General features: G+C 42.2%; 1 protein-coding gene across 1 annotated transcript in view; it reads left to right on the top strand.

The window, feature by feature from the left end:
- The window catches only part of scfd2 (sec1 family domain containing 2), a 99,601-nt gene that overhangs the window by 16,394 nt on the left and 56,018 nt on the right, over positions 1–27,189 (top strand). The window contains exon 4 of the mRNA XM_023271839.3: positions 1,838–2,013. Coding sequence (XP_023127607.2) covers positions 1,838–2,013 — 176 coding nt within the window. The remainder of the gene's footprint in view (positions 1–1,837; positions 2,014–27,189) is intronic.

Genomic DNA, 27,189 nt, shown 5'->3' with positions numbered 1-27,189 from the left:
AAAAAAAACAACAAAAGTAAAGTTTAAAGTAGTTCTCTAAACAAATGCAAAAAATAATATGGAAAAGTCAATTCAAAGCACAAGTAATGCATATTCTTACATGTACTTCTCTTACCGCAGAAGCACCCCGGTTTGAAACGAGAGCTCAACTGACAGATCATCTCCTTGAGATTCATTTTGCATCTGGCAACAAGATGCCTCAGGAATCGCAGCGCTGTTTTGAGGGAAGTTTAGTGACATAGATAAGAGCTAAGTCCGGGCCAGGATTGTGTTTGATTGTGTAATGGAGAGCAGGCTTTTGTGCGGCTTTCTGGGCTAAAGTGCTTTTTTTCTTCTTTTTTTTTTCCCAGTGTCTTACATTTTCTCACTCGGACTCATCTGGTCCGCTCTAGCTGTACAGTCTGATTACATTTGGCCTACAGTGTGCCATTCATTGTTGCCTATTCTTGGGTGAAATTATGCTCGGTCCTCGTTTTGGACGTATTTCCTGGTTCTGTGCTGAATTATGGTTGGCACATCAGGCTTAGTGAACTTCAGTTACACTGCCAAGATTTTTATGGCTGGATATGTTCACAATAGAGCTTTTCAGGATTCTGAGCAACTCTGGGCTGAAGTTTATTCTTCAGAAATTCTTCAGAAAAATCAAGAGACTTGATTCCCTTTTGTGGACACTTGCTCTGTTTTGCCACACAACACAACGACTCTTTCCATCTCCTTTGCAAAGTTTGTTTCCCAAAAGACAGACCTGCAAAAATGCATTTTGAAAATGAGTTGTTGTTGTAAGCCTCCCTGGATGAGTCCCTACAGTTTTTCCTCCTGAAAATATGTCACATTCACAGATTTTGTCATCCAGTTCAGCGAAGTAAAACATGTGTTGCTTTACATTTCAAGCACTCCATATTGTGTTTAGTATTCTGCAGCTTTCTGCCCCATTTTGTTATCCTGCCTGCCTGTTTCTCTTCTGGTCATGTGTTTGGCCCCACTAAAGAAAACACTGGCCATGTAGTCCAACAGGAAATACTCCCACATCTGGTGCTGGTTCGGAACATCAACATGAAGAAGTAGGCTTTATAGAGAGTTAATATGTGCCCTCTCTCTATCCCAGCCCCTTGTGCCTCTTGCCCCCCCCAACATCGCCTTTACACTGTTTACGCTGCTTTTCCTGTGTCTCTGTGAATCTCTGTGGGAGTGGTGGGGGCGATTTAGAGGGACCTAAACAGTGTACAAAGTCTGGCCTCTCTCTAACGCCTCTATAAATAATCAGAGAAAACCTCTGATTTACACTTATTAGTCACACTCAAGACGGGCTCTCAGGAGCTCTTATCGGTTTTCTTGCACCTCGGCTGTATGTAGACACACACACACACACACACCACTCACACACACTCAGTGACTCATATAAACATTTCTCTGAAGACTGTGACAGTAACTCTCCACATGAAGCCTGCACATATACAGAATATTGCTTTGTGACTGGCACACTGTCAAACAGCCACACACACACACACACACACACACTGCTACGCAACTTTTGCTTTCTCTCAGCCTGTGGAGTTTTTGCTCATTAAGATAATATTATGGTCTGCTTTGGTATCCGTCATTGCCCTCTGCCCGAAGCTGATACTTATTTAAAAAGGCTGTTGTGCTCAAGAGAAGGTTGTCTATTTGTTCTGTTTCATTCTTCCCATCGCTGTGTGAACAGATGGCACACGACAGAGCAGTATTCAGGGCACAACTGCGTGCACATATATACGCTGACTGATGCTGATTGATGAATTTGTGATGTCTCCAGATTTCTCTTCCCAGATCATAACTGTATCGTCTTCCCTTCTCTCAGGCCGTGTGACCCCTGAGCAGCTGTGCTCCTACGTGCAGCTGTTCAGAAGCAGGTGGGGGGCGCTAGAGAGTCACTGCGGGGTGCTCCAGCTGGGCCTGGCCACTTCCCAGACGCTCCGGCACCCCGGCCTGCCCCGCTGGGATGCCTGCCTGGCCTTCGAGAGGCTGCTGCTGCAGGTGCGCACTCATTTTACACAAACATATTATCCATATGTGTTACAGGCGGTGAAAACTGGAGAGCCTCCTTTAAAAATCATTTAAATAATGTGATACCAGCTATGACAGACTGACAGACACATTGTTGAGCTGCTTAACTGCAAAGGAATATTTTAGATGCAGGAAATGTTCTTTTTAAATATGAAGAAATGTGGATCAAGTAACATTAAGAATGCACACGTTTCAGAATCTGTCAGCGTGACTGGACAGAATCTAAAAACGTGTGCAAAAACTAAATAGGAAAGTAGCATATTTTCTAGCAATTTGTAATTAACTGTAATTATTCTTTACATTTCTCCTGTCAGTGAATGTTTCATTAGGAATGCTCAGCAGGTAAGTGGGTGTTTGTGGTTTACAAAAGGGTGACCAGAATGTTGTGTTAAACTGACAGCGACAGGAAAAAACGCAGATTCCTCTCCTTCATAAACAAGGTCAGTTGTGTTTGTCGGGAAAACATTCGGATCCAGTAAACACGGCGAAAACGCCAGATTTCCACCGCGTTGTTTAGAGGCTTTTGAGTCCAAGGAGGAAGAGGTCTACTTCACGGGGGCGGGCAGAGGCGGATGTACACGTGTGTTTGACTTCTGAAAGGTCAGAGAGCAAGTCTGATGGAGAGGCTGAGACGAGGAGGACAAGAGGGATGTGGAGTAATAAGAATAAATCAAAAGCCAGAGCTCTCAGTCATCACTTGTTTACTGCTTGCTTCACATAGCAATGAAAAGCACCTTTTTTGTATTTTTTAAACACACAAGCTGAATGGCGCCAAACTAAGAGCTAACTCATACAAAAGTCATTTCCTCCTCCTCTTACCTTACTGTTTTCATTGAGTCTCTATTCCTGAAGCTGTAAAGCAAGCGGTAGGACAGCAGAGTATTTAGGAACTTAAAAAACTAAATCACGGAAAAATAAAACAAGCTCTCGGCCATGCCTCATGCCAAATTGGAATTTGAAAACAACCTCATAAACCTCGGTCCTCAGCTGGGGCCATCACTCGTTTATTAAATGAAGGAAGAAGACTTTAGGGCTTACGTTTCCAGTATCCATTTATTTCAAGACTCCACTTTGATCCACTCCCCCATGGTTGTCTGCTCTACCTGGATAATTTAACTTTCTCACCATACTTTTTTGTCTCCCAACTTCAGAGAACTAACTTGATTGAAGTGACTGCGTCCTCAGGTGGCACTGGGTCTCATTAAACTGATGGTGGCCGCAGTAGTTACAGTTGTATTCAGTGTTAATTTCGTCTATAAAACACTTGGCTCGAGGTCAATATTGCATTCTTCAAGAATCAAATCTCAAATCAGGCCTTGAGCGTAATGTTGAAGTTAGTGTTTGCAATCAAAACTGGCCTAAGTTTTAGTGAGGTATTAAGGGAAATGAGTTGTATGTCCTCTGTGCCCCCTCTGTTTATTTAATTTCCATGTGAGTTTTTTTTTTTTTTTTTTGCTTTGGCTGAATGTGGACAGAGAAGTTAATTACACTGAAAAATGGCGGGACGAAATGCCTTTCAGCTCAGCCTGGCGGTCTGGATGTGTTTGCTCTGCCTGAGTGTGTGAGGGCTGCTGTGGGTCAGACTGGCCAGAGCTGGACGCTCCATCGCTGGTGGACAGTGTGAGTTCCTTCAGGCCAACTCCTCTGTGGTGCACTGGGGCCACAGAGTGGGCAGTAGCCTCACTGAGGTAAAGGGCCATTGAGTTCAGGGCCGAGCCTAGTTCATGCCTCTTCCAAAAGTTGCACTATGTCCATATGAAATAGTGTGTATTAGCTACTTTGTGATCCAGACAATGTTTCATGCATGTTTACGTCATGAGGTAATTCTTGAATAGACTGTAACAGATAAAAAAAAGCCATTAGGAAATGAACTCAGCTTTTTCAGATTTAAAACCACACTCTTAGCTCGAAAGATAATATACCTGTGAGGGTCTTCCAGCTGGGATTAATCAGAAAAGGGCACAGATGTGGTTGTGGAGGTTGACATGTTAGTTGGACTGTGATATAAATGTGGTAAGTGTGATACTTAGTGTTTATACTACAGCTGGATTTATTACCTCCTCAGCGCAGCAGTTGTACATTTGTGTCAGACGGCCAGATGTCTTCTTGGCTGGCACTGCCACCCTGCCTGCACCTATACCCCCCTCGCTGCCCAGGACTCTGGCTGTCTGGCATGTCACTGGGTTCTAGTCTGAATGGGTCAGATTAAGCAGACTTGGTCGAGCTCCAGGCCGCAGTTACAGAGTGTGTGTGTGCTCGAGGTGCTCAGCGTTGAACAAGGGTGGTGCGGCCAAGGCAAAACTCAACAGACTCACTCTTTCACCACTTCCCAGAACATCACAGGCGCACTACACTAACTTCCCATCAGCAGCCCAGCCAGAGTCTCTACCTCACCAAACCAAACATGTACACTACTGCTGCACATCCCTCCCAGAGAGAGCACACTTGGAACACGTTGCAGCTGCAGTTATTTAATTTTTCTTTAGAATGCCAGACTTTTTAATGCCAGTATTGTGTCCCAGTGTGCCATGCAGGCTACTGTTGATTAGTCTGTCACATCAGTGCACATTGTGGTGTTGACAGCAGTGCAGTGGAGAGGAGCTAACCTCTGTCACCCCGGCCTGTTGCTTTACTCTGCTGGGATTACCAGGGCACGCCTCTGCAAACATTCAAGCTCAGAGTTATTACTGGTCACAGCGCTGCTCAGACAGAAAGCTGCACTCGGCTGCGTGTCCCCATCTCCCATGGGTCCCTCAAACTGCCTGCCTGGTTCTTATCTCTGTCTCTGCTGTATGTTTGTGTTGTAGTCTGAAATATTGTATATATGAGTTAAAGCTGAGCTATGAATCCAGAGTCAGTGCCCTCAGCTATTAATTTACAGTAGTCAAATCCCATAGCAAAAGAAAGCATGCCCTTATTATTTAACTTGCCTTTAGTCATGAGAAAAATCCAAATAAAAGGCACTGAGAAATTGTTAGCGCCTGTCAGAATCGACTTGAAAATGAAATTATGTCCACATTAGTTGGTTTTTAGCAACCGTATCAGCTACACATCTAATCCAACTATTCCTTTACTTGCTTATAAGGTTGGATCATTTCCCAAAGTAGTGCCATAAGTTTTGGATCTTGTGTAATATCTCAGTAGATCATAGTGGACTGGGACACAGTGGACACTGTCAGCTTTCAGGCCCTCTGTCATAGTCATCACAGGAGTTAAAAGTGTGTTGTTACCAAAGGTGGGAAATGTGACCTGTAAAGTTCAGGAAAAATGTCATGTAATGCTACTCTTTCATTGCAGCTGCTCTGTAATTGGTGCCCCCTCTTTTTTAAGGTCTTACCCTCAGATCCATTTAGATAGGGGCTGACTGTCTTTGGCTCACTTTAGGAGAGGTTTAGCAATAATCATTTTTGCATATTTAGCAAGTTTTCCACAGGTGCATTTAAGCTCAAAGGTCTGCACCAGTGAGGACCTCTTCCATGTTTGTCTGTAAATGATTCTACAGCCACACACATATCGCAGCATGGTTTGGTTGTCAGGATGACCCTCCTTTTGACGGATGTTGTCTGTTTTTGCTCATGTCTCTGTTGTAAATGTGTAGCCAGGTTGGAGCCTGGTGACCCTCGTACTCCATTAACAACCCCCAGGACAGCGTCAGTGTGTTCTGTCCTAACAACTCGTGACCCCTCACCTCTATCCCTTGGACCCTCCTGGACGTACACTGACCTGCAGAGGCTCAAACTTGCAGCTCTGCATTATGTTAGTTCGCTTGACAATAAAATCCATGTCATGTCCTGTTATGTAAAGCAGTAAGAAAGCACACTGATCCTCACAATACATAGACTCATGTGGTTATATATAATAATATGTAACATCTGGATTGTATCATTTCTTATGGTGACATAGGCAAAAATGTTGATATTGGGTGAGTAACTTTCATCTTATCTGAGCTGCATGCCACAGACAGACAGACAGACAGACAGACAGGGAGCTTTAAGCCTGTAATTGGCCTTTCCCCAGGGTATGGAGCCTGTCCCCACATCCCAGACATTCCCCCACATACTCCATCTCTGCTGCATCTCCGCCGCTTGCTGTCTTTTGCTGGAGATTGTAACAAAGGGGTGTGAATGACTCCAGGGCGCTGCCCTGAGATGCCCAGCTCCAGTCCCCCACTGTTTAACAGCCTCACATCTGGACTGACCCGGACTGACCGTCTCCCCATCCATCCTCTCTCTGTACCTCATGTTCCTTCTTCCAGCCTCAGTTCATCCTCTTTAAGATTTTGTCAATCCTGGGGCAACGCAGATCTACTCACAGAACGAGCCACAGGAGGTTCAGGATCAGCTGCTGTTTTTCTCTTGACAAAGTGGCCTTTCTACCTCTCTGCTGTCACTTCTGTTCATTCCTTTTTCCTCAACTACACTTTATCCTGCACTTCTCCCAAGAAAATCTACCAAAAATTCTTTTCCTATACAACTAAGCAGCATTCTCAATTGTGTTTTGAGGGAAGTTTACTTTCTGCTGGGTTACATTTGCTTGTGTCATTGTCATTTATTTCACTGCTTTAATTATGTTCCTTTTCTGCCAACAAATCATTTATTAAAAGGGGGCTGGGCTCATCACTCTGGCAACGAAGAAAATGTAGGAAAAGCTTCAAACATGTTGTGAAAGGGTCATATTTTAACCCAAACCGAGCTTCTTTTTTTTTTTTTATAAACTTCTGCGTAGTTTTGGTGCCTGGATTTAATCAAGCTTCAAACAAGTAGTCATTGTTGAGAAAGTGTCAATTACAGCATGACATTTTGCTAGTTTTGGTAGATAAACCAAAGAAGTACTAAAAACTGAATGTAAAATACGAGAGAAAGGAAGTGTATAAAGGTACGTGTCCATTAGATACAGCAATTTCCCGCATCCCATTCATTGTCGATGTGAAACGCACCACTGAGGCTGAAGCGCTGTCATGTAACCACGTAAACGGTCACAATTTTCAAATGCGGCACATTTACATGCAGGAAAAACGGATCAGGTAGACAGGCCTCCACCCTCTCTTCTTAACTTTTTGTGGACTTTATAGCTTTTTCAAACTTTTATTTTTTTCTATTAACAGTGTTACCCTTTACAAAGAAATGTATTTCTTTTAAAACAAATTGCGCTTCTTTCAAAATGTAGATGAAAGTACAACGTAATTTCTGGAAAACGCAGTTGGTCCGGTTTTCCCTGTTTCCCCAAACATGTGCCTCACTGTATCGTACCCTCAACACGAACCCCTCTGCTCCACTTCAAATCCACGGCTCTGTATTTTGAAGCATAACAAGCGTTCTAAAACTGGAGGGAAATGCAGAGCTGGAAAAGAGTTGGGTTTATCAAAAGAATGAGTTATTTACCTATCTCTTCCTTCCTGTGTTTAGTTGGAGAGGATTACAGTGGGAGAGAGGAGCAGTGATGGAGTTCACTCCCAGGAAGACCCAGGAATAGCCCCCAACCCAGACTGTCTTCCTTTCCCTGCCCCCCCTCCCCCTCAGCACCGGTACCCCGAGCCGGCTGTGTTTACATTGTTCTGCACAGCTCAGGCCTAATGTACTATCTGTTTAATAGGCAGAGAGAGGCCTGTTTATAAAGAAGGACCTTTTAAACAGAGGTGATGGGTTGGTAGGCCAGAGGGCAACACCAACTCATCTCACTTCCTGTTATCATTACCTCTCTTGTCTCAGACAGATAGGTGCTTGCTCCCTCCGCTTTCTGCATTACTTATCCGTAATTGTCTCGCCATCCTGCTGGCCGTGATTGTGTTCAGTCTCTCTCTGCTGGAAAATCGAGGAGCACAAGAAGGCTCAATCAAGTTGCCTCATATTAAACCTGGCTGGCTTCATTTCTCAGTTCAACAGTAATTTGCATGTGCTGCATTTTAAGTGTTCTACTAAGCATCTTTCTACTAAATCTATATCTCAGCCCGTTGAACTGAAACTTTATGGAAATTGCTTTGGTGTGAATAGCTGTGGAATTATAGAGCTACAGCTCTCTGAGTGTTAAAGGTGAGGGAATAAGACGGGCTGAAAGGGGTTTAATACACTAAACTTTTTCTGTTTTACTTAAAGCAGCCGTTTTTGGCTCTGTATCGAGTCAGAGTTGCATTAGTCGCATGTGTACATCTGCAAATATTTTTTCTACTGGCTTCTGTTGTTTACTGCGGCTGTTAAACTGCAAAGTCAAAGCCCTTCATGTCAAGAGGATTTTTCATGTGGCCTCGAGTTTTTTTTCCTCACAAATGTGTGTGTTTTGAGGGTTGAATGTTTTTCACAGCCTCAGCCAAAGGACGCTTGTCTTTCTCGCCTTTGCTCACAACATACTTCCAGAATGAGAGAAGGTTAATCTTTCTTGGAGATCATCCACACTGCTTTCTCCACTTAAGTCCACTTTTGGTTAAGTCACAACACTGTTGTACTGAGCTGCATTGTCACCTCACAGAGTTTGGGTGAGGTGGTCTAGGGAACGCGATCACAGCTCCTACTAACACTCTCCATCCCCGGTGAATCAGGTCAGTGTGGTCTGCTGACTTGGCCTCCTGGCGTCAGACTTCATTTGAGCATGCTCCAGCAAGACACCACAGACTGGGGAAAATCCCACAATGCCCAGCATTCACCCTTGGATTGTTAACAGGGAAGGCTGTAGAAAAAGCTGACCATTAGGGAAGATGGCGGGGATTTGCAAGAGACCCAACAATGACCCACTGTCCCAGACGGAGCTGACCAACGAACCACTTCATACCTTTATATTTCTCTGCCTGGTGCATAGCCTTTTCCTTCAGTTTTACATGTCACTACTCTCTGTTTTTATTCCATTTATTCTGTGATGTTGCTCCATCCAAAACTGTATCCAGATGTGCTTGTAAGTTAGGTGCATGTGCAGTCATGTGTGCATGCAGTCTTTCATGCATGTGCATCCTTTAATGTGCTTATTGGGGTAACATTGTCTCAACTTCCTGTTGTCACAAACAGGCTCTCTGTTCATTGTGGAAAAGCTCCACCTCGGGACAGATTAACTATCAGGTCATTTGTCACTACCTGCTGAGCACAGGCCAGGGAAGGTCACAGCCCACAGGACATGTGTCTTTGTGTCTCTATGTCTGATCTGAAATGGAGACAGAAGAACATTCCAGGACCTTTAAGTGTCCTCTTTGGATACTGTTTGACTTGGAGCCAGATCAAAGATTTTTCACCAGATTGAAGATTTCATTGTGATTGATCTGTTAATACTGAAGCAGCCAGCACTAGATAAGACAGCCGTTGCAGTATCAGCTTGTTTTTATCCATCCAGGTGGATGCATGACAGTCCAGTTTCTCCATGCTTGGCCGACTGATCATGAATGCTCAGCCTTGTGAGCCAGTGGACAGTGAACTCTCTTAATTTGCTTGGCCACTTTTCAGCTGACCTGTGCATTTGGGGACACAGTAGATTGGTAGTGCCCCCTACTGCCATGGATGGGCAAAGGCATGGGTCCTGTAAACGGATGAATGGTGTAAAGAGGAGGACGATGCAGGAGTTGACTCCCTCAGGTCTTGAAGCAAAGGTGGGACAAGGGCCTCTCTTATAGCATGTAATTGTACCCATCTGAAAGCCCCCTTCTCTTCTCCACCCCCACGCCTTTGGTCACTCATGCCCACGCTGCAGACTACCTTGTTGCCCCGAGGATTCACCCAGTCACCCAGAGGTAACGAGGCTGACCAATCGCCATAGTAACTCAGCAGCAAGGGTTAAACCAGGTCAATCAGAGACAGACTCTTGCCACCCTTGCTCTGTCATTAATTATCCATGCTTCCCCTAGGCACCGCTGCACATGAATCATAGCTCAGCAGGCTGGATCCAGAGGGTTTGTGGGGTGTATGATCAGGTGAAACACACTATTCATTTCATATATGTATCTGTGACAGGGTCACTCTTCTCTTCATTACTAACTAAGTGAGGGTGCCACCTCTGACAGTGGTTGGAAACTAGTGTGTCAAATGGATGTGTCATGTTAGCAATAAGAACTCAAATCTATCCTGTGACCTGTGCGATGCTACGGAGACCTCTGACTCCAGAGGAAGGCTTTACTTGATTAAATGTTTGAAAAGTTCACGGTAGAGCAATCTAAGACCAGTTCGGCTGTATCTCAGAGCAGTGCGAGCCTGTTCTCTGGAAGAGGGCATTTAGTTTGATTAGAGGAACCAGAGCGTACAGACCCCAGCTCGCGCTAACTTTTAATGTTTCAGTGTTTATAGGTTGTGACAACATTAGACGTGTCTGGTTTTGAGCTCAGCTTTCAACTGGAGCTGGCATTTGCATTTGTTAGGAGCTATGTGGATGAAAAAAATGCATACTGCACAGCTTCTCTTCTTTTTTCTGTGTGTTTTTGGCAAGGTTGCCTTTTGTTGTTCTTGGATTTGTCTTGTCTGAGCTAGAAATGTAACTCATCTGTGGAGGCATTTTTAGAGAACCCACCACTCCACTCCCTGTGTAACATGATTGACATGAGGGTCCAGAAAATAGGGAGATGCCCCCCCAGGCTCTCTGCTGGGGTCTGGACATAGTTAAAAATCCTTCCCTTCTCTCTTCATTCCATATTATTAGTGTTTTCTTTCTTGGTTTTGATTTTCTTGTTTTTTCTTGTAGTTTTTCTTCATCTAAGTGTCTGTCTTTCTCCTCCCCTACCCTTTTATCTTTCATTATTAATATGATTGGTCTCTTGGTAATTTGTACAAATGTGTCTCGTTATGTCTTTGTACTTCTTATCTGGAGCAGAAGGGAGTATCTAGTACAAGAGTGAGAAGAGCTGCAGCCACATGCTGAAACATTCTGTAAGACTGAAACCAGAGCGTCCAAAGTGAGCATGTACGCATTGACAAAATATTTGTAAATGGATTTGGTAGAAATGCTTCAGAACCTTTTCCAAAATACTGGATATGTTTAGTGCAATTATGACAAATAGAGACGGTTGCCCACATGTTTGCCTGGATACAAATCACAGAAAGATGCATTCTCAATGAGCAACACATGACAGAAATGCATAGAATGGGCTAAAATAACTAGAACATGTGGACTTTTGGACAAGAGTGCTTTTCAATACAAAGACTTGAAAAGTTTCCACTGCCTGTCATGGTGTATACCAGTTGCAGCCAAAACTAAGCTGTTCCAGCCCTACGAGCTGCATCGTATCCAATAGGAAAACTTGATTTGAAGACATGTGAGAGAAAACCTCACTAATTCCTGTGTTTTCCCACTGTTGCTTTCATCTACAGTAAACTCATGTGCCCCACTCCTCTTCTTCTATTGTTCTGGGCTTCGTGTACTGTGACACACATGTGGGCCTGTTTGTCCCACTACTGTTTTCATGGAAATGGGAAAAGGAATAAAAGTAACCCAAAATGAGGACCGATGCCGAACCGCTAATTATGAGCGGGGGGAGGGGCGGAGGGGCCTGAAGATGAAGAGGAGGAGGAGCCTGGTTGCTCATAAGCCTGCCATGTGCCCCCTTCTCCCAATCTCCTGCCTCTTAAGCCTCCTTTTTTTTTCTTTTTCTTTTTTTGCTTTACTTCTGAGTTATTTAAGATGCTATGTACTGTCTCTTTCATCTTTTGGAAGTTGTGAGTCCTTTGTGTTCAGAGATGTCTGCATGAGGAGCGCTTTTGACATCAACAAAGTCTATGGCCCTTCACATACCCTGAATTGTGTGCTCGATGGCATAATAAATTATACCAAGTATGATTTGTGTTCCATTTGGGTGGCCGTGTTTGTGTTAAAATTGTCGTAAGCGTTCACCTAATTTTCCGTTGTTTATTGTGGTTATTAGGAGTTGATTATAGAGAAAATGAGGCATTTAATCAAAGGGCACATTAAACACATATTGCACATCTGGCTGTGAGGATCAGAAGTTCAGACGTCCTCGTTCACACTGCACTAACCGCTTCTCCACATCCTGCCTCAAGCATAACAGTACAGAGGTTAAACTGCAGAATCCAATTTTTATTTTTGCAAGTTTGCATGACTGCAGTCTGCAGTTAGCTGACTCTGCCCATACTCTAATGTTTCTTCTTTTATTTCTTTTAATGGACAAAACTTTTCTCAGAAGCATTTGCTGAAAGATGTTTTATGTTACAAAATAAACAATTTTGTACATGAACCATTATGAAAAAACACAAATTCTCTACGCCACATGCTCTGTGTTGCCAGATGCACCTATCTAAATGTAAATCCAATATAGAAGCTCTGCAATAAACCTCACATTTATAAAACTTATCATATTCCGTTTGTGTTGAGACTGTGTCACAGAGGAGCTGACTCGGCTCTTTGGTCATTTTGGAGGCTACTGTGCAGGGCACTCCATTAAATTATAGTGAAAGTTTGTTGCAGTGGTTTTTCTACTCCCATTAGTGTCAGTGGAGGATTATAGAATACTATTAACAACTTGTTCAGTTTCTTTTTTTCCTCAAATGCCAATAAATCATTAAACGTTGAAATGATTTGACATTGACTATTAAAAATTATGTCGTTAAATTGACAACATTAAGCTTGCATTGCACACTACTGTATGATTTGCAAAACATTTCACAAGTTTTGCCTCCTCTATAACACCTTTAGAACCCTAAATACATCTTCCTTGTTTAAAGATACGGATGCCACACTATAGAAATGTCCACCATAAATAAATTAAACAAAAGCAAGTAAGTACTGTCAAAAAAATGCACTTATGGTATGAAAAATAATAATGCTCAATGCAAAAAGTCTGTATACTGGTATGAACTACAAAACAGGGTTCTCTGTGCATCTTCTAACAAAATGCAGTAGAAACAGCCACTTCTCAGCTCGAAAACAGCTGATTTCCAAAGTACAAAAGGGGACTGGAGGACACATCTTCATTCACAGCCTTTTATTGTGAAAACAGTTTCAACACTGCTATGTCTTCGTCTGATGAAGTAGTGTTGAAATGCTAGTACGTTTTCACAATTAAAGGCTGTGACTTTAGCAGTCATCATAGAAAGGTGATCACTGAGAACAACTATTATTGATTTGCAGTGACCCTTCCCTCTGAGTGAACAAACCACGAAAGCAAATTGTCCACCACAGCATAAACAGAAGCACCAGATCCCTTTGGTTTAGGGGTCAAACATTCAGGTTTTTTCGTTTAAATTTGTCAACCATCTATAGATCTGTAACAAATGGTGTTTTATTATTCATGACATTTATCTTTCAGATGTTTTTCCCTTAATCCATTACTTGTTTGGATAGTCAAACAGTTTCCTGGAGCTTTATTAGATGTCTTGTTTTGTCCAAATTAATTTAGTGCAATTTCAGACAAAGAAAAGCAGCAAATCAGTTGAAGAGTTAAAACATGGAACTGCTGGGCATTTTTGTTACTAAAAAAAAATAAAACTCTTTATTAATTATCATAAAAGTCACTGACTAGTTCTCTGATAATCGATAAATGAATTATTTAATCTCATACTGTTACTGTTGGCTGTAAATTAATTAAAATGACTGTCAAAGAATGGCAGTGGAGTAAAGAAAGTACAATATTGTGAACTGGTGAGTTTAAATACATTGAGTGAAATACAATTCTACAATTTCATTTAGCAACAATTTTATCCAAAGCAACGTACGTCTGAGAGTAGATACAATACAAGCAAGGATCTAATCAGCAGAAAACAACCTGTCCTTGGTGGACCTTTTTTTTTTTTTTTTTTTTTTTTTTTTAATTTACATCAAAATTTTGAAGTGAGAATGAGGTCAGTAGAGACTAATTACTGCAGCAGTTGTGGGGAAATTTAGTTTTAAACAATAGAAATAAATGGATAATATCAGTAAAATGGTATACTCTTGGTACTTTAGCACTTAGACCGTCAAGCGTGCAGTGACATTATAACTATCACAGTCTTAGTGGTGTTTGGAGAAGCTGCACCTCTTTGCCAGTGTGATGTGTTTAGTCCTTGTTTAACAGCGAGACTCTGCGCTGCATCACAGGATAGACAAACAGACAGACAAGGCATTAGTGATGTGTTTACCATCTGTTCAGGAAGGACGGACATGATGGGAGAGGATGAGGAAGAGAGACATTTTCACGGTGTACGAAGAGACGAGGGAGGGGGGGAGGAGGAGAGGATTTACTGCCAGACATCAACCGTTACTTATCAGAGGGGTCGGTCAAACAGTGTCGTACCCTCTGTGGCACATTGTCGTCTCTAATGTGGAATAAAGACAGCAGATTGTCGGTGATGTCGTCCTATTTAAAATACAAGACACAGCTGGGTTATGGACGCTGAAGGTAAAGGGGAGATAATCGCATTGGAAACAGCTGCCAACAGTTCAGAACCCCCTGCTGATTGAAAACATAACACCCAGAGAGAACTCTGAGACTTTTACTTCTTCACCTTAGGCACACTCGTGGAGAAATTATCCACACATAAGCAGACAGAAAGTGTGAAAAGTATCATCAAGCTGTTGTTGAGGGAGATGCTTGATGTGTGAGGGTTTGTTTGTTTGTGACCCCAAGTCTTCAAGGAAATGACAGTGATCCATAAGACACCTGGTTGGTGTAAAGTAAGGATTGGATGGAACAAGATAGAAAAAGGAAGCTTGTTCTTATCTGAGTTTGGTCAAACAGTCCGTCCACTAGCCCCAAGTTGTACAAGACTTCCTTGCAAAACCTCTGTGGGGCTGTTTTTTGATTTGTGTTATTTTTCTTGTGAGTTCTGGCACTCGGGGTTTCATCAAAGATATAAGTCATGATTTCTCAAAGCTATGACAGTCTAGGAGGAATTTTTATCACGTCAGATGAGTTCAAGAGTCCGTGTGATTTGGCCAGAGTTTTGCCTTCGCAAGCAAAGCATGGAGAGAAAAGAGCCGGATGCACCCGGGAATGGGTTAAAAAATCTGGGAAAGGGAGACAATAATGGAGAGAATGATGTATTGTTTCCAAGACAAAGTAAAAAAAAAAAAAAAAGAGGTGTTAGCTTGTATTAATGGTTTAAACTTGTCTCGATGCCCCTCCTCATAGTGTTTTTTAGCTGAGCTGTGGGTTTAAGGCTCTGGGAATGTTTGTGCAGTAGAAACCCTGGGTCATGTTGTTTGTATTGTTCTATTTCAGCCTGTGTGTTGAACCAGTGTCAGCAGACCACGATGGTGTTTCAGTTTCACACACACACACACACACACACACACGCATATATGCAGAGAAATCAGCCATGCATTCATCCTCCTGACTGTCTCCATCCTGACCCCCAGCTCCTATCTCTCCTTCAGCCCCATCCTTGTTTGCGGTTATCGGTATTTGCCCCTTTTCATGAAATGTGGGTCAGTGCTTAAATGAATTGCCAAAAAGAGATCCTGGTAAAGCCCTCTGATACTCAAAGTGTTATAACAGATGGAATTCATGCAGGGTGATGGGTGTTAGTGCGCAGACATGTAGTCTGCCGAGGGATCGCTGCATGTCTGTGCTCTCTTTCATTCTAGCCTGCATGTTGTGCGCAGCCCTCCCAGTGATATTTCAGTAAACACAAGCATAACACATATAGCTTCTGTTGCCTATATTTTGCTGTGCGTGCTTTAGTCAGACTGGGTTTGTAGTGTGCACCGTGCTTCCATGCAACCTGTGTTAGCAGTCATATGCTAGTGTGCAGGTGTGACAGAGGGCTGTTGTGTGTGCAGAATGCCACTCTGTCTCAGTTCTTAGATTACTCAGAAAGAGCACTCTCTTCACGGCCGACTGCTCTCATACGCTGAGCATTGAAGGACAGGTCGCTGTGTTAAGATAAAATCTGTTCACTAAGGATGTATTTGTGAGGAAAGTTTCTAAAAACATTCAGATCTTACCCTTGATGAATAGAAACTTTGAAATAAATTGAAGGAAATTACTATTTTATCACCTTTAAACTTTTATTTTGAAGGCTTCCTTCTTGCCACCACTACCCCTCACTGTGGTTTCTGTTTCCTAACTTTTATTTTCTCCCTCCTTTATGTGTGAACTGGGGTTTCCAGTAAAGGAAACCTATGGGAGAATGTGGTCAATAATGCATTTGATTGTAGTGTTTGCACGCCTGCAATAAAACGCAGGTCTTACTTCTTGCCTCTCTGAATTTTTATTGATATTAAGATCTCCCATGTTACACCCGGGCCAGACAGTAAAATAATCTTGTTGATCATAATTGATGAATAAATAAGGAATTAGTCATGAATGTGGTCACATCTCAGCGGAGGTCTCACTGTTTGCTTCCCATGATCCAAGATGTTACTCCTGCCTTTTGTCTCGTCTGTATTGTTTGTCTTTCTTGATTTTTTTGCTCATGTTTGTTTATGAAATATTCATGATGTTCCAGTACATCTCAGCATCCACCCAGGTGTGTGTATGTGGGGAAATTCGGGGAGATTATCTGTTTCCCATTTCCCCTGTCTGTGATGAGTGTTCTATAAATGTTTAGTGAAGAGCAGCCGTGTGTAGGCGTGTTTGTCAGTGTCTCTGATAGAGATATGCACAGGTTGGCTTGAAGATCCAGATTATGGCCTTATTTACACACAAAACGCAGTCCTCCCTTGCTAAGATTTAGAATCCATTGCTTTAAAACAGATGTGCACGTTACCTCTTTTTCATTTAGAGGTACTCTATGTAAATACCGCTATGACCTCTGTGTTAATGTGAGGTCACAAAAAGAAGCCCTGCCTCCTGCCATGTGTGGCGCAAGAACGTCTTCCTCAACACACGCATGTAACCCTCCTCCTTTAAGAAACACAGAGCACACCAGCTGTACCTCGAAGTAATGACTCACATCAGAGAACACTAGTGAGTGACACAGCTCTCAGTTTATTCATGAATCCCATGTTTTATTCAAGCTTCACTACAGAAACCCATGACGGAGCTCTGCAGCAGCCCGCAATGACACACTGCCTGCTTAGAAATGACTGCACGGACAGAGCTGAGGTCAACCCTGCAGAATTCACAATCGCACAGCTGCGATCCACCTAGCATGCAGCTAATAGTTTAAAAATATCCAACATTTCGACTGCAGCCCATTTCCTGTCTATTGAAGCCTTTTCCAGGATGGAGTTTTGGAGGGAAAAGAGGCAAGCAGACTTGGTTCAATCAGTGCAGCCTGGATGTGTCGTGGTGCAACAGTGCCCCCTGATGTTGGAAATTCACCACAAAGCTCTGGAACTTGATAAAAGAGTAACATCTCTCATGTGCTAAAACTTTATCCCTCTTTTATGACGACATGTAAATGTAAAAATGTGTTTTCTTTCTCATATATCAAGCTCCAAAACACACTTGGATCACACTGAAGTACCAGTACGGATTCACAAAATTTGCCTTCAGCCAACCCGTGCCACTCTTATTTTGAAATAGCCTCCTTTTGCTAGTTGAATGTGTTCAACCTCCCCCCGTATACCCCAACTCTACACCCTCCCCTCCATGTGTGAGGCAGACACTGTAATCAGAGGGACTGTTTTAATGTTCTATCCTACATCTTTCTTCAATTACAAAAAAACAAAAACAATTCTGTTTAAAAAAAAAAAAAGGTACAAGAAAAGAAAAGTGATCTCATGTATCATGTCCATTTCTGGATGGCTGTGCTGAAAAGTGGAACAGAGCAACTGCAAAATGTCAAATCAAGTTGTTTTGCTTTGAATCCCTTTGGATAAATCGCTGTTGTTTCATTCCGCTTTTGTCTAGAAACAGTCTGTTTACCTCAGGATGTTTTCTCCCTGCTGGAGCCTCCTGAGTCAATTAGTAGTGGATGTAATGTACTATCCTTGGCAGTATTAGTGCGGTCTGTGTGTGTGTTTGTGCATGTGTTCTACTCGTGAATGCGTGTGATTCAGTCTCTCTCGGTGTGAGAAAAATGCGAGAGGTTTTAAATGGCCCTGGGGTTTGTGGCTACAGAGCAACTCTCTTTTGGTGAATTGCACCATAATCTGTTGCAGCCTATGCAAGCCTCATTAATTCCTTTATGTTTCCACACACTTGGACTGACTACCTAATACAACTTTTCACATTAAGAGCTCATACGATGTCTATCTTGCTTATTTTTCCAAACTAATCGCGTACCGAATGAACTGCAGGTCTTAGCCTAAGTGAGATAAGCGGGCAGGGTGTCGTGTGCCGGGCAGACAGAGTCCAGCCGCAGTGACCAGCATGTGGCTGACTGGCGGTGGCAGGGCGGAGTGCGGGGACTGTGTTTGTTTCTGTGATCGGGTCCCACGTCTCCTCTAAATTATAGCCCTCAAGCTCTGTGCCAAACCAACCTTTGACACACAGAGCGATAGTAGAAGGGGGAAAATGCAGATAAAAAGAGAGATGCATGTGTAGACAGTGGATTAAACAGGACAAACGGTGAAAGAGGAGAGGAGTGATGTAAAAGCTACTGAGAGCCTTTACGTGTCGTGACTGAGAGGCAGCTGCCTGTCCGTCCATCCCTCCTCCAGAGAGCTGACCTTCAGCCGTGTGTGGAGTCCATTGATTTCTCTCGGTCCAGTCCAGCATGCAGATCTGCGACCAGCCAGCTCAGCTGGGCAGAAGTGAAGCACACCCACCGCACACACTGTGTGGTAATTCAGGCCTCATTTAAAACAAAAGATTTATGTCTCTGTGTTCCCACAAGCAGAGCAGCATCAGGGTGATGGAGCCGGGACCAGGGGTCACCTTCCCTCTAAGAGCTTTACCATCCACTGTGCTGTCCATCCATCTGTATGGTGGCCCTGAGAGCTCAGTGCAGTCCAGCTGAAGAAAACACATGCGAATAGACTGAACAAATTAGGTAAATGTCTTTAGGAAATTTAACAACAAGCTAAAAATACAGAAAACACAAGCAAACAACCAGAAACGAGCTGCAAATAGCCCACGCTGCAGCAGACTTTATAGTGCCCTCTGGAAGCATTTTTGTTGTGCTACTTGCAGCATTTCTGTATCTGGTTGTGTTTTCTGTGTTTGCATCTGGTTTTAGTATTTACAGAGTTTTTTTTCTCACTCTTGTATGTGTCTTGTCACGTTGGTGAATAAATTTCTTTCTTGATGTGCTCTTGTTTTGTCTGTTCGCTTGTGTTTTTTTCAGTTTGCAGTACATTGAGTTCTCAGGACTCACACCATGCATTTATATAACAGTCTGTCCAATCAGTCAATCAAACCAATAGTCGTGTTTTTCTCCTCTGTTATCTTTTCATCCTAACTTGGCTACTCAGCCATTTTCAGTCTATGTTTCCTCTGAACTATAAATTGCATCACTTGACCGACAGACGTTCAAGCTGCAGACTGCTGGTCAGGCTGTGCATTCCATCATTTACTGGCTACTAATAGATTTGTTGTAAAGAAAATCCTGCTGTATTTTCACTCTGCATTCAAGCAGTGCTTTGCTTAGCCACAGGGACACCTTGAGAAAATTCTATTCCTCGATATTTGAGCCCTGCTGTATTTGGCAGCACCTATGGTTAGTGGTGGTAACAACACGTGTGGTATAAAACTACACAAACACCCCTTGAGCAGCTACTTTCTGACAAAAATAGCTGAAAACCTGCATGGTGTATACAGTGAATGCTGTTTTCTACACAGCAACAGGGCACAGTAAAGTTGGTTAGTTTGGCAAAACCATTTCAGTTCTCGGTAACCTCTGTGACAAGTACATCGCTTTTTCTGTGACTTCTTCACAGTAAATGCCAGTTACATGAGGCAGAAGTAAGAAATGTTTGGGTTGAATTAACTGCAACGTAGCACATTTCTGAAACAGTAATATGCTGCCACATAAGAGGGCAGGTAACCACCAGTGTTGGCAGATGTTATAGTTTGTGCAAATCTCTCACCTCCTGTCTGAGCCTCAGTCTAGTCAGTTTTAACAAACAGCAAAATGAGGGGACACTTATAACCAATCCCAAAGTTATTTTGCTGTTTGAGATGGTTAAAAACATAAAACTCTACAAAGACAAATCCTGCAAATGTAAGCTCATAAGAATCATATGACAATACAGGACAGTTTTAAATCTTTTGTCCTTTTTCTGCAGATCAAAGCAAAAACACATATAAACACACAAAAGCCAAATGACCTGATTTCTCTGATTTATTTTTTGTTTGTTTCGTTAAAAGAAAAGGGTAATGAAAGATTTAGTAGACAGAGAGAAATCTGGATACAAAGAAATAAAATGCAGACTCATTTCGCACACAGTTGAGTGATCGGTGATTTCCCACTGTTCGCTATCATCCCGTGTGCTCACTTGCTCTTCTTTGTGTTTAGAGTCATGTTTCCGCTGTTCTTGTTAAAGGCCTGATACGTTGTCCACATTTTTCACACAAGACAGAATAATGGCAGTTAAAAGAGATCCAGAGATAAACTTCATTTTTCCGTTCCTGCTGAACTTCAAGCAAATTTCCGTCTTTTGATAAACAGAAATTTTCCGGTGAACCCGTCATTGTCATCCCTGCAGGTTACAATGAGCATGTGTTCCCGCTGAGATGCTCTACATGTACGATTGCACCGACAGGCCGTGGATAAAAAGCACTCATTAACAGGATGTCAGTCAAAAAGCATTTGTGAGTTTGCTCTGAGTTTCGGTGTTGTTTACATGTTCAAAATCCTGCCAGTTTCTCTGAGGGCGAAGACACATTTGTTTGTCTTCCAGCTGTTCTACTGCAAATCAATAGCAAGCTTGCTCTACATAATTTAGAGTCAAAATTTAGTTGCTGTCTTCTAGCTTGAAGATTTATGTATTTTGTTTTTAGAGGTTTCCTTGTATCCCTTCCAGCTTTGCGTGTTGTTGTTTGTGAATGCAAATTGGATGTGATTATATATTTGCAAATGAAGCACATGTGTGCGTTTCCCAAAGAATGCAAGAGTTTCTCTTTTTTACTAGTTGCTATGGCAATGATGAACTGTCTGGCATCCTTTTGAGGTGACTCCTGGCCAGAGAGGCTTTGGTTGACTAGAACAACTGACCTATAGCCAACTTAGTTCATGCTCCCATCAGGACCCACACCTCCAACGCCCGCCCCTCCCCCTGCCCTCAGGCCCAGAAAAAGGTTCATTGTGCAGGCGGGGAGCGATGCGAGTGAGGCCTGGTTCTGGTTAGCGAGCTGCGCTGCATCTGAAACACTCACCTTCCTCCAGGGGTTGCATCTGGAGCTGGTTTCCTGTTCAGGCTGTGCTGGGCAAAGGAGGAGTTTGGCTCGGCTCTGTGATTGGGCGAGACTGAGCCTTTATGGACCCCAGGATGGTTGGAGTTGCCAAACAGTAATCTGTCAATCACTGACTGACAGATTCAAGCCATAATGCAGGAGAGCTTATGATTGGTGCTAAGGTCTGAGCAAGAAGCCAGTGATGCTTCAATCCTCTGCCAATAAACAATTGGTAGATTTAGCACCAGCCAATCCCCTGAGCCAGTTCACAGGACAAACTTTGATTCCATATTTTTATCTGAATACAGCTTTTCTTGGGGAAATATTATGTCATGATAAGAAACTCTCAAGTAATTTAAAGTAATGGTTTTGTCTGAGTCATTGCGAGTCCTAAAGTTAGCAATGTTTTGACAGAGTAATGCCATTGTTATTCTATAATTGTGTGTAATGGTCACATTAAAGCAAGGCAGCAGGGCTAGTGGATTCAGTAATTATCTGTAATAATAATAATGTTAGCTTCCTGCTATTATGGCAGTAAAGCTGTATTTCAGGTGGTGAGCAGTGCCCCTAAATCTACACTTTTTAAAAAAAATAGACCACATAAAGTTAGCAGTCTTTCTGTCATTGCGAGTATTTCTACAGGGTTGCCAGGGGAAATGCTGTGTGCCTTTAAAAAGTTAGATGAATGCCACAAGGATGAAGAAAAGTGCTTAAATATTCACTATGCTTGATAAGTGTATTTAAATCTACTTTGTATTAGCATAAAAAGCACTTGAAAGGTCCTTTTCAGAGCATTAAGTTGTTGAGGCATCAAGTTATAAACCAGTAAGATGCACTTAAATGTTTAATGTGACCCAGGTGGCACTTAAGTTGAAACTGTAACATAATCTTATCCTACGTTTTGTAAAAGCCTGTTCTGCATAATAAGCTGCTTTGGCGGCCAAATTAATCTCTTGAAATAAGACACAGAATATCTGAGTGAAACACTCCGATTGCTCCAAAGATCCATAGAAAGCATGCAGCATTCGGCTCCATCTCAGAGGTGTTTGGTACACCACCACCTTTCCAGTGAGCCTGTGTGCCAGCGCCGTGAGTCGGCCATTGTTAAGTTTAGCTTCGGTGCTGGAAAGAGCTTTAGTCAGTCTTCCCACTCAGCTTCTCTCAGCTCAGTCTCAGTTCTGTACCAAAGACTTCCATTTCCTGCCCTGGCGCCATGGCATGCAGTTGACAGCAGCTTTTATAGATCTCTTGAAGGGACCCAGTTACAGTGTATGCTTCTTCTGGCATGTGAGAGCATGCACATACCTCACAGTGCACAGTTTATTCACACAGGTATGGAAAGCAAACTATGGTGCATTTGTACAAAGTAATAATGAGACTAAGGTCAAATGCAGATTGCAAGAGCTGGAAAATCTGACTTTGTTCCTGACTGGCGGCCCAACTGATCTCAGAGATATATTGATGATAAGATGAAAGATTTAAGTGATAATGGAAAAGATTGGTGCGAAGATCTGAACAGGAAGCTAGTTTTGCTTCAGTCCTCTGCCAATAAACCATTTGCAATTTTAGCATCAGCTAACCTGTTGAGCCCATTTGGAGAACAAAGAAGGGCTCTATATATTTCTATCCTGTTAGAGATCTCTGACTGTGAGTGACTGCAATCGCTGGCAAAAAATATGCAAGATGTTCCTGTGCAGAAATGATAAACAGCAGAGTTCAGTGAGCCTCATCTCTTTCTCATGTGCATACAGTCCACTGAATACTAGTCTACATCTCTCCTTGTAGCCATTGTGGCTGTTGAATTTTGGACTCTCCGCTTCTTTTCTCAGAGCAAAAACATATTTGTTCATTGGATGAATTTAAAAATTTGCTCTTAATTTCAAATTTTTAATCCAGGTGCAACTTTATGCAATGCTTTTCCCAGCCATCTGAATGTCAAAATATGGGATTAAAACTAAATGATAAATAAAATTGTGAACGACTACATTAGGTTGCAAAAGGGCCCAATGGTTAACTGTCTTTCTTGGCCAGTGGTTCCCCAAAAAATCTCTGGTGAATTAAGGCAGAACCACTGTGTTGCTTTATTTATTTTATGAATTTGGTAAAATATTGACTTTTTACACTCCTATATCCCTTTAAAAATTATCCAAAAACATCAGTCTGAAGCCCTTTTTAAATGGAACTAATGTTACCTGTAATAACAGTAATTTGTAATAATTGCAGAGGCCAGCTGTTATTTAGTCTCACATGAATCTGCCATCTCTCCACTTTGTAAAACTTCAAATGCAAATTACCCATCATGTTTTGCCAGTGACAATCCTGTCCTCTGATTACTGTCATCTTTTTGTCTTTTTTGCATTTTTTTTTTTTGTTTTCTCCACACATTTCTTCTTTCTATTTCTTGCTTGAGAATTATAGAGGCTGTGTTAGAAACTATGAATCACAACCTGGGCAGCATTTTTGGTACAAATTGAGGAGCTATATATGGATTCCCATTTACAAAAACAAACTGAGGGGATAAGATATTTGGCAGCTTACATTAAGGAATATTTTTCTGTCTTTCAACAACTTAACAGCAATTATGTGGCAACCTATTAAAATCATATCCATGGATAACATCAGTAAATTCAAGTAAAACACAGACTTCACTTATCCTGTTGATTGGGCCTCATGAAACACATACGTGGGAGTTGATTTCTAAATCACATGATGTCCCCAGGTAATACAAATCCAGTGCAAGTAGGGCTTGATAAACCAAAACTGACTGCTTAATTAAAATGCTCCCAACCCACACTGTGGGTGATGGCCTGTCAGCAGTGGACATTGCTTCACTGAAGAGGCCACAAGCCAAAAAAAAACAGAGAACCACAACTAAATTTAGAATGACAAAATAATTTTACATGACATAGTTGTCTAAAATCTTTTATATTTCGGTGTTGTAGTAATACTTAAAGTGATATTCTAAGCAGCCAATTCACAAGCAGTCGTGGCTCAGATTGTCCACTAATCGCAAGGTTGTCGATTGATACCTGGTTCATCCACATGCCTAAGTGTCCTTGGGCAAGACACTGAATCCAGTGGCAGTTTAGAACCTTGTATGACAGCTCTGCCACTATTAGTGAGAAAGACATTGTAAAGTGCTTTGTGTTACCTAGCTAAGGTAAAAAGTACATGTGCTGAATATTGAAATATCACATTGATTGTTCCAATTGCAAATTAATAAATTATCTTTGCTTGTCAAGCAGAAAGTTTTCGACAAGAGCAAACACTGAACTGTACTGCTGGTGTGCTCAGAGGCCCAGGAGGTAACACTAGTTCAGCTTTGAGTGAAGCAGTTCTTGACAAATGATGTGGAGGCCCAGAGTCCCTCCAGATCTCCTCTTTCAGCTCCACCTCTCTCTATTGCCCCACACTGAGAGCCAAAGTTACATGGCAACAGGTATATTCACAAACTAACGCTAGTCTAAAAGGAAATGTAATTTGCTAACAGTGGCATGCTTGTTTGAAAACCTTGAGGATTAAATGAAGGCTCTGCTGGACATGTGCAGATGCAAGTGCAGGTGATCGATAGCAGCTCTAAAGTGAGAGATGAAAGCGAAAGTGCTTGGCAGTTTGCATTTCAACAAGAAACCCTTAATGTTCTTTGTCTTTCTCTCCTCGCTGCCGTCCACCAGCGAAAGGAGCAAGGGAACAATCCCAAACATTGTTTGGCAGTTCGAATGCGTGCGAGTTGGAGAGGTATTTGATTTCACAATGTTTAAGAAGAAAAATGTGTGGTGAGATTGTGTTTGAATGGTCCCAAGGGGCCAACGTTTGGCTGAAGTCTGAGGCAGGAAGGAGGCCTCACTGGAGTGAACAGACTAGCAAGAGTGTGGTCCTGTGATACTGAGCTTGTTTGGAGGATGTGACTGATGCAGATGTCACCTTCAGACGTGTCTACGTTAGGCTATTAATTAACTTTATTTATGATGCAGAAAATCAAAAACGTCAACAGAGTCACTGAAGTTGATCTTGTGTTGAGAAGACTCTCCAGAGGGACAGTCGTTTTCCCTGCTTCTTGAGGGACAGTCAGTCAGTAAGTTCTGTGGCTTTGGCTCATCATCTCTGGACTGTGTTGCATCTTTGGCACAGAGAGGAGTTCTTCTGGGTCAGACACAGGATCCCCCCAGTGGGCCCACCGCAACGTCCAAAGCAACTTATTCTCAGAGCCTGTTTGTTTTGGTGAGAGGAGCACAAAGCTCTTTACACAGAAATCCCTCGTTAAAATGAAATATATCTACGAGGGCATTTGTAGCTCCATCCGACGCAAACATACTATCCTCTGTCAACAATCATTCCCTTTATACCATCATCTGCAGCTTAATTCGTCCTGTAATATCTCAGAATCTTTCTCAGCTCCTTCTCTACCCTGCTTTATTTTTCACTATTCCCTCCACTCTGTGACCCCGTTGTCTTGGTTTTCCTCCCCTCCTGGCCCTATTTTTCATTCGAATTTCATGCTGTTCATCGGACAGATTAGCTCCACACCCTTGTTTTATAGGGCTGTGAGCTCACCCTTGTTGTGAGAGTGGCCAGTGTTCTGTAAACGGTCCTGTGATCTACAGCATGTTGGACTAGAACCCTGTCCAACCAACGTGAGGGGCTCACTATTCAGACCTGCTCAGACAGGCTCACAAAAACAGGTCACTGCACCTAAACATTGCCCCAAATGTTGGCTTTATGAGTGTGTGTGTGCGTGTGTGTGTGCGCATGTGATAGAGAAAGAAAAAACAGTTCATTGCCCGTTGAAACTCAACAAAAGAATGAAACAAAATTAAGCGTTACCTCAGCCGGTCACAGAGCTGTAAAATTAGCGAATGGAACGATGAGCTCACTCACACTGTGCTCATGATTTCAACACTTGGAGTATTTTTACACTTTCAGAAACAAATACAGCAACCAATAAGAATGTGTGCTAATCAGTACATGATATCAAGTGATCTAAATATTTGCATCCTAATGCAAACTATCCTTCATTTTCTTTTTGGACTTGGATGCAGTGCTTATGAGTAGAAAAGAAAGGGATGGGTTGTTGGAACAAAAGGGAATTCATCTACAAAAATGACTTTTGACAGTTTTATTAGCTGTTATTCAAACCACATTTGATGATTTTTTTTTTTAACCTTGTCAGCATGTCCATATGGTGTTTTTATGTCATGAGCGAAATAAAAAGTCGTCATTTCTGACCATTTCTACTTTGAAACTACAGTGTACCAATAGCACTCAAAAAAACACAGATGTAAACATCTAGGATTTCATACGCAACAGAATTAAAGAACATATCTTGTCAAGTTGCATGCTTAGACTGTCCGTTTTGTTATTCTTCTTCAGAAATGGTTTTTGGTTCAGATATAAACTACTAAATGTGTAGCATAGTGTTACAGTGTTCGATTTGTCGGTGAGCTGGTGTGCTCAGTTGCAGTGAGTGGCAGAGGGGTGAGTGGAGGCAAAGTCTTTATAGATCTGAACAATAAGGAAGAAGTAACAATGTAGAGTTACAGTTAAGCCGTTTTAGGGCAGGACAGGATTCCTGTCATAGAATTAAACTTCCAAATATATAACTTTGATACACAGAAATTAGTTAACAGCTAAAACCTGCATTCTAACTGATAGACACAGCTGAAGACTTAAATAAGGCGAGGTTTCAGTAACCTTACTAGCTTGTTTACTCGTACTATATACACATTAACCTTTAAAAAGCCCGACAAATATATTTTTATGCTACCATTACCATTCAAATAAAAACTTAAACAACACTGTCAAACTTATAGTTAGTGTAGTCTCTCAGACAACATTATTACAGTCTTCCTTTTGCAAACACTTCATTTGGCTTTCAAACTGCAAATTAGGTAAATAGTAAATGATATGCACTTACGTAGCGCATGTACGCAAAGTACTTTGCAGTGTTTATTATTTATCCAATACACACACACACACACACACTGTAATAGGCAACATGCATACCATGCAAGGTGCTCGCCTCCTACTGG

The sequence above is a fragment of the Amphiprion ocellaris genome, chromosome 2 (genome assembly GCF_022539595.1).
Source record: "Amphiprion ocellaris isolate individual 3 ecotype Okinawa chromosome 2, ASM2253959v1, whole genome shotgun sequence".
NCBI lineage: Eukaryota > Metazoa > Chordata > Actinopteri > Pomacentridae > Amphiprion > Amphiprion ocellaris.
The sequence above is the reverse complement of the archived record's forward strand: the minus strand, read 5'-3'. Positions and strand labels throughout refer to the sequence as shown.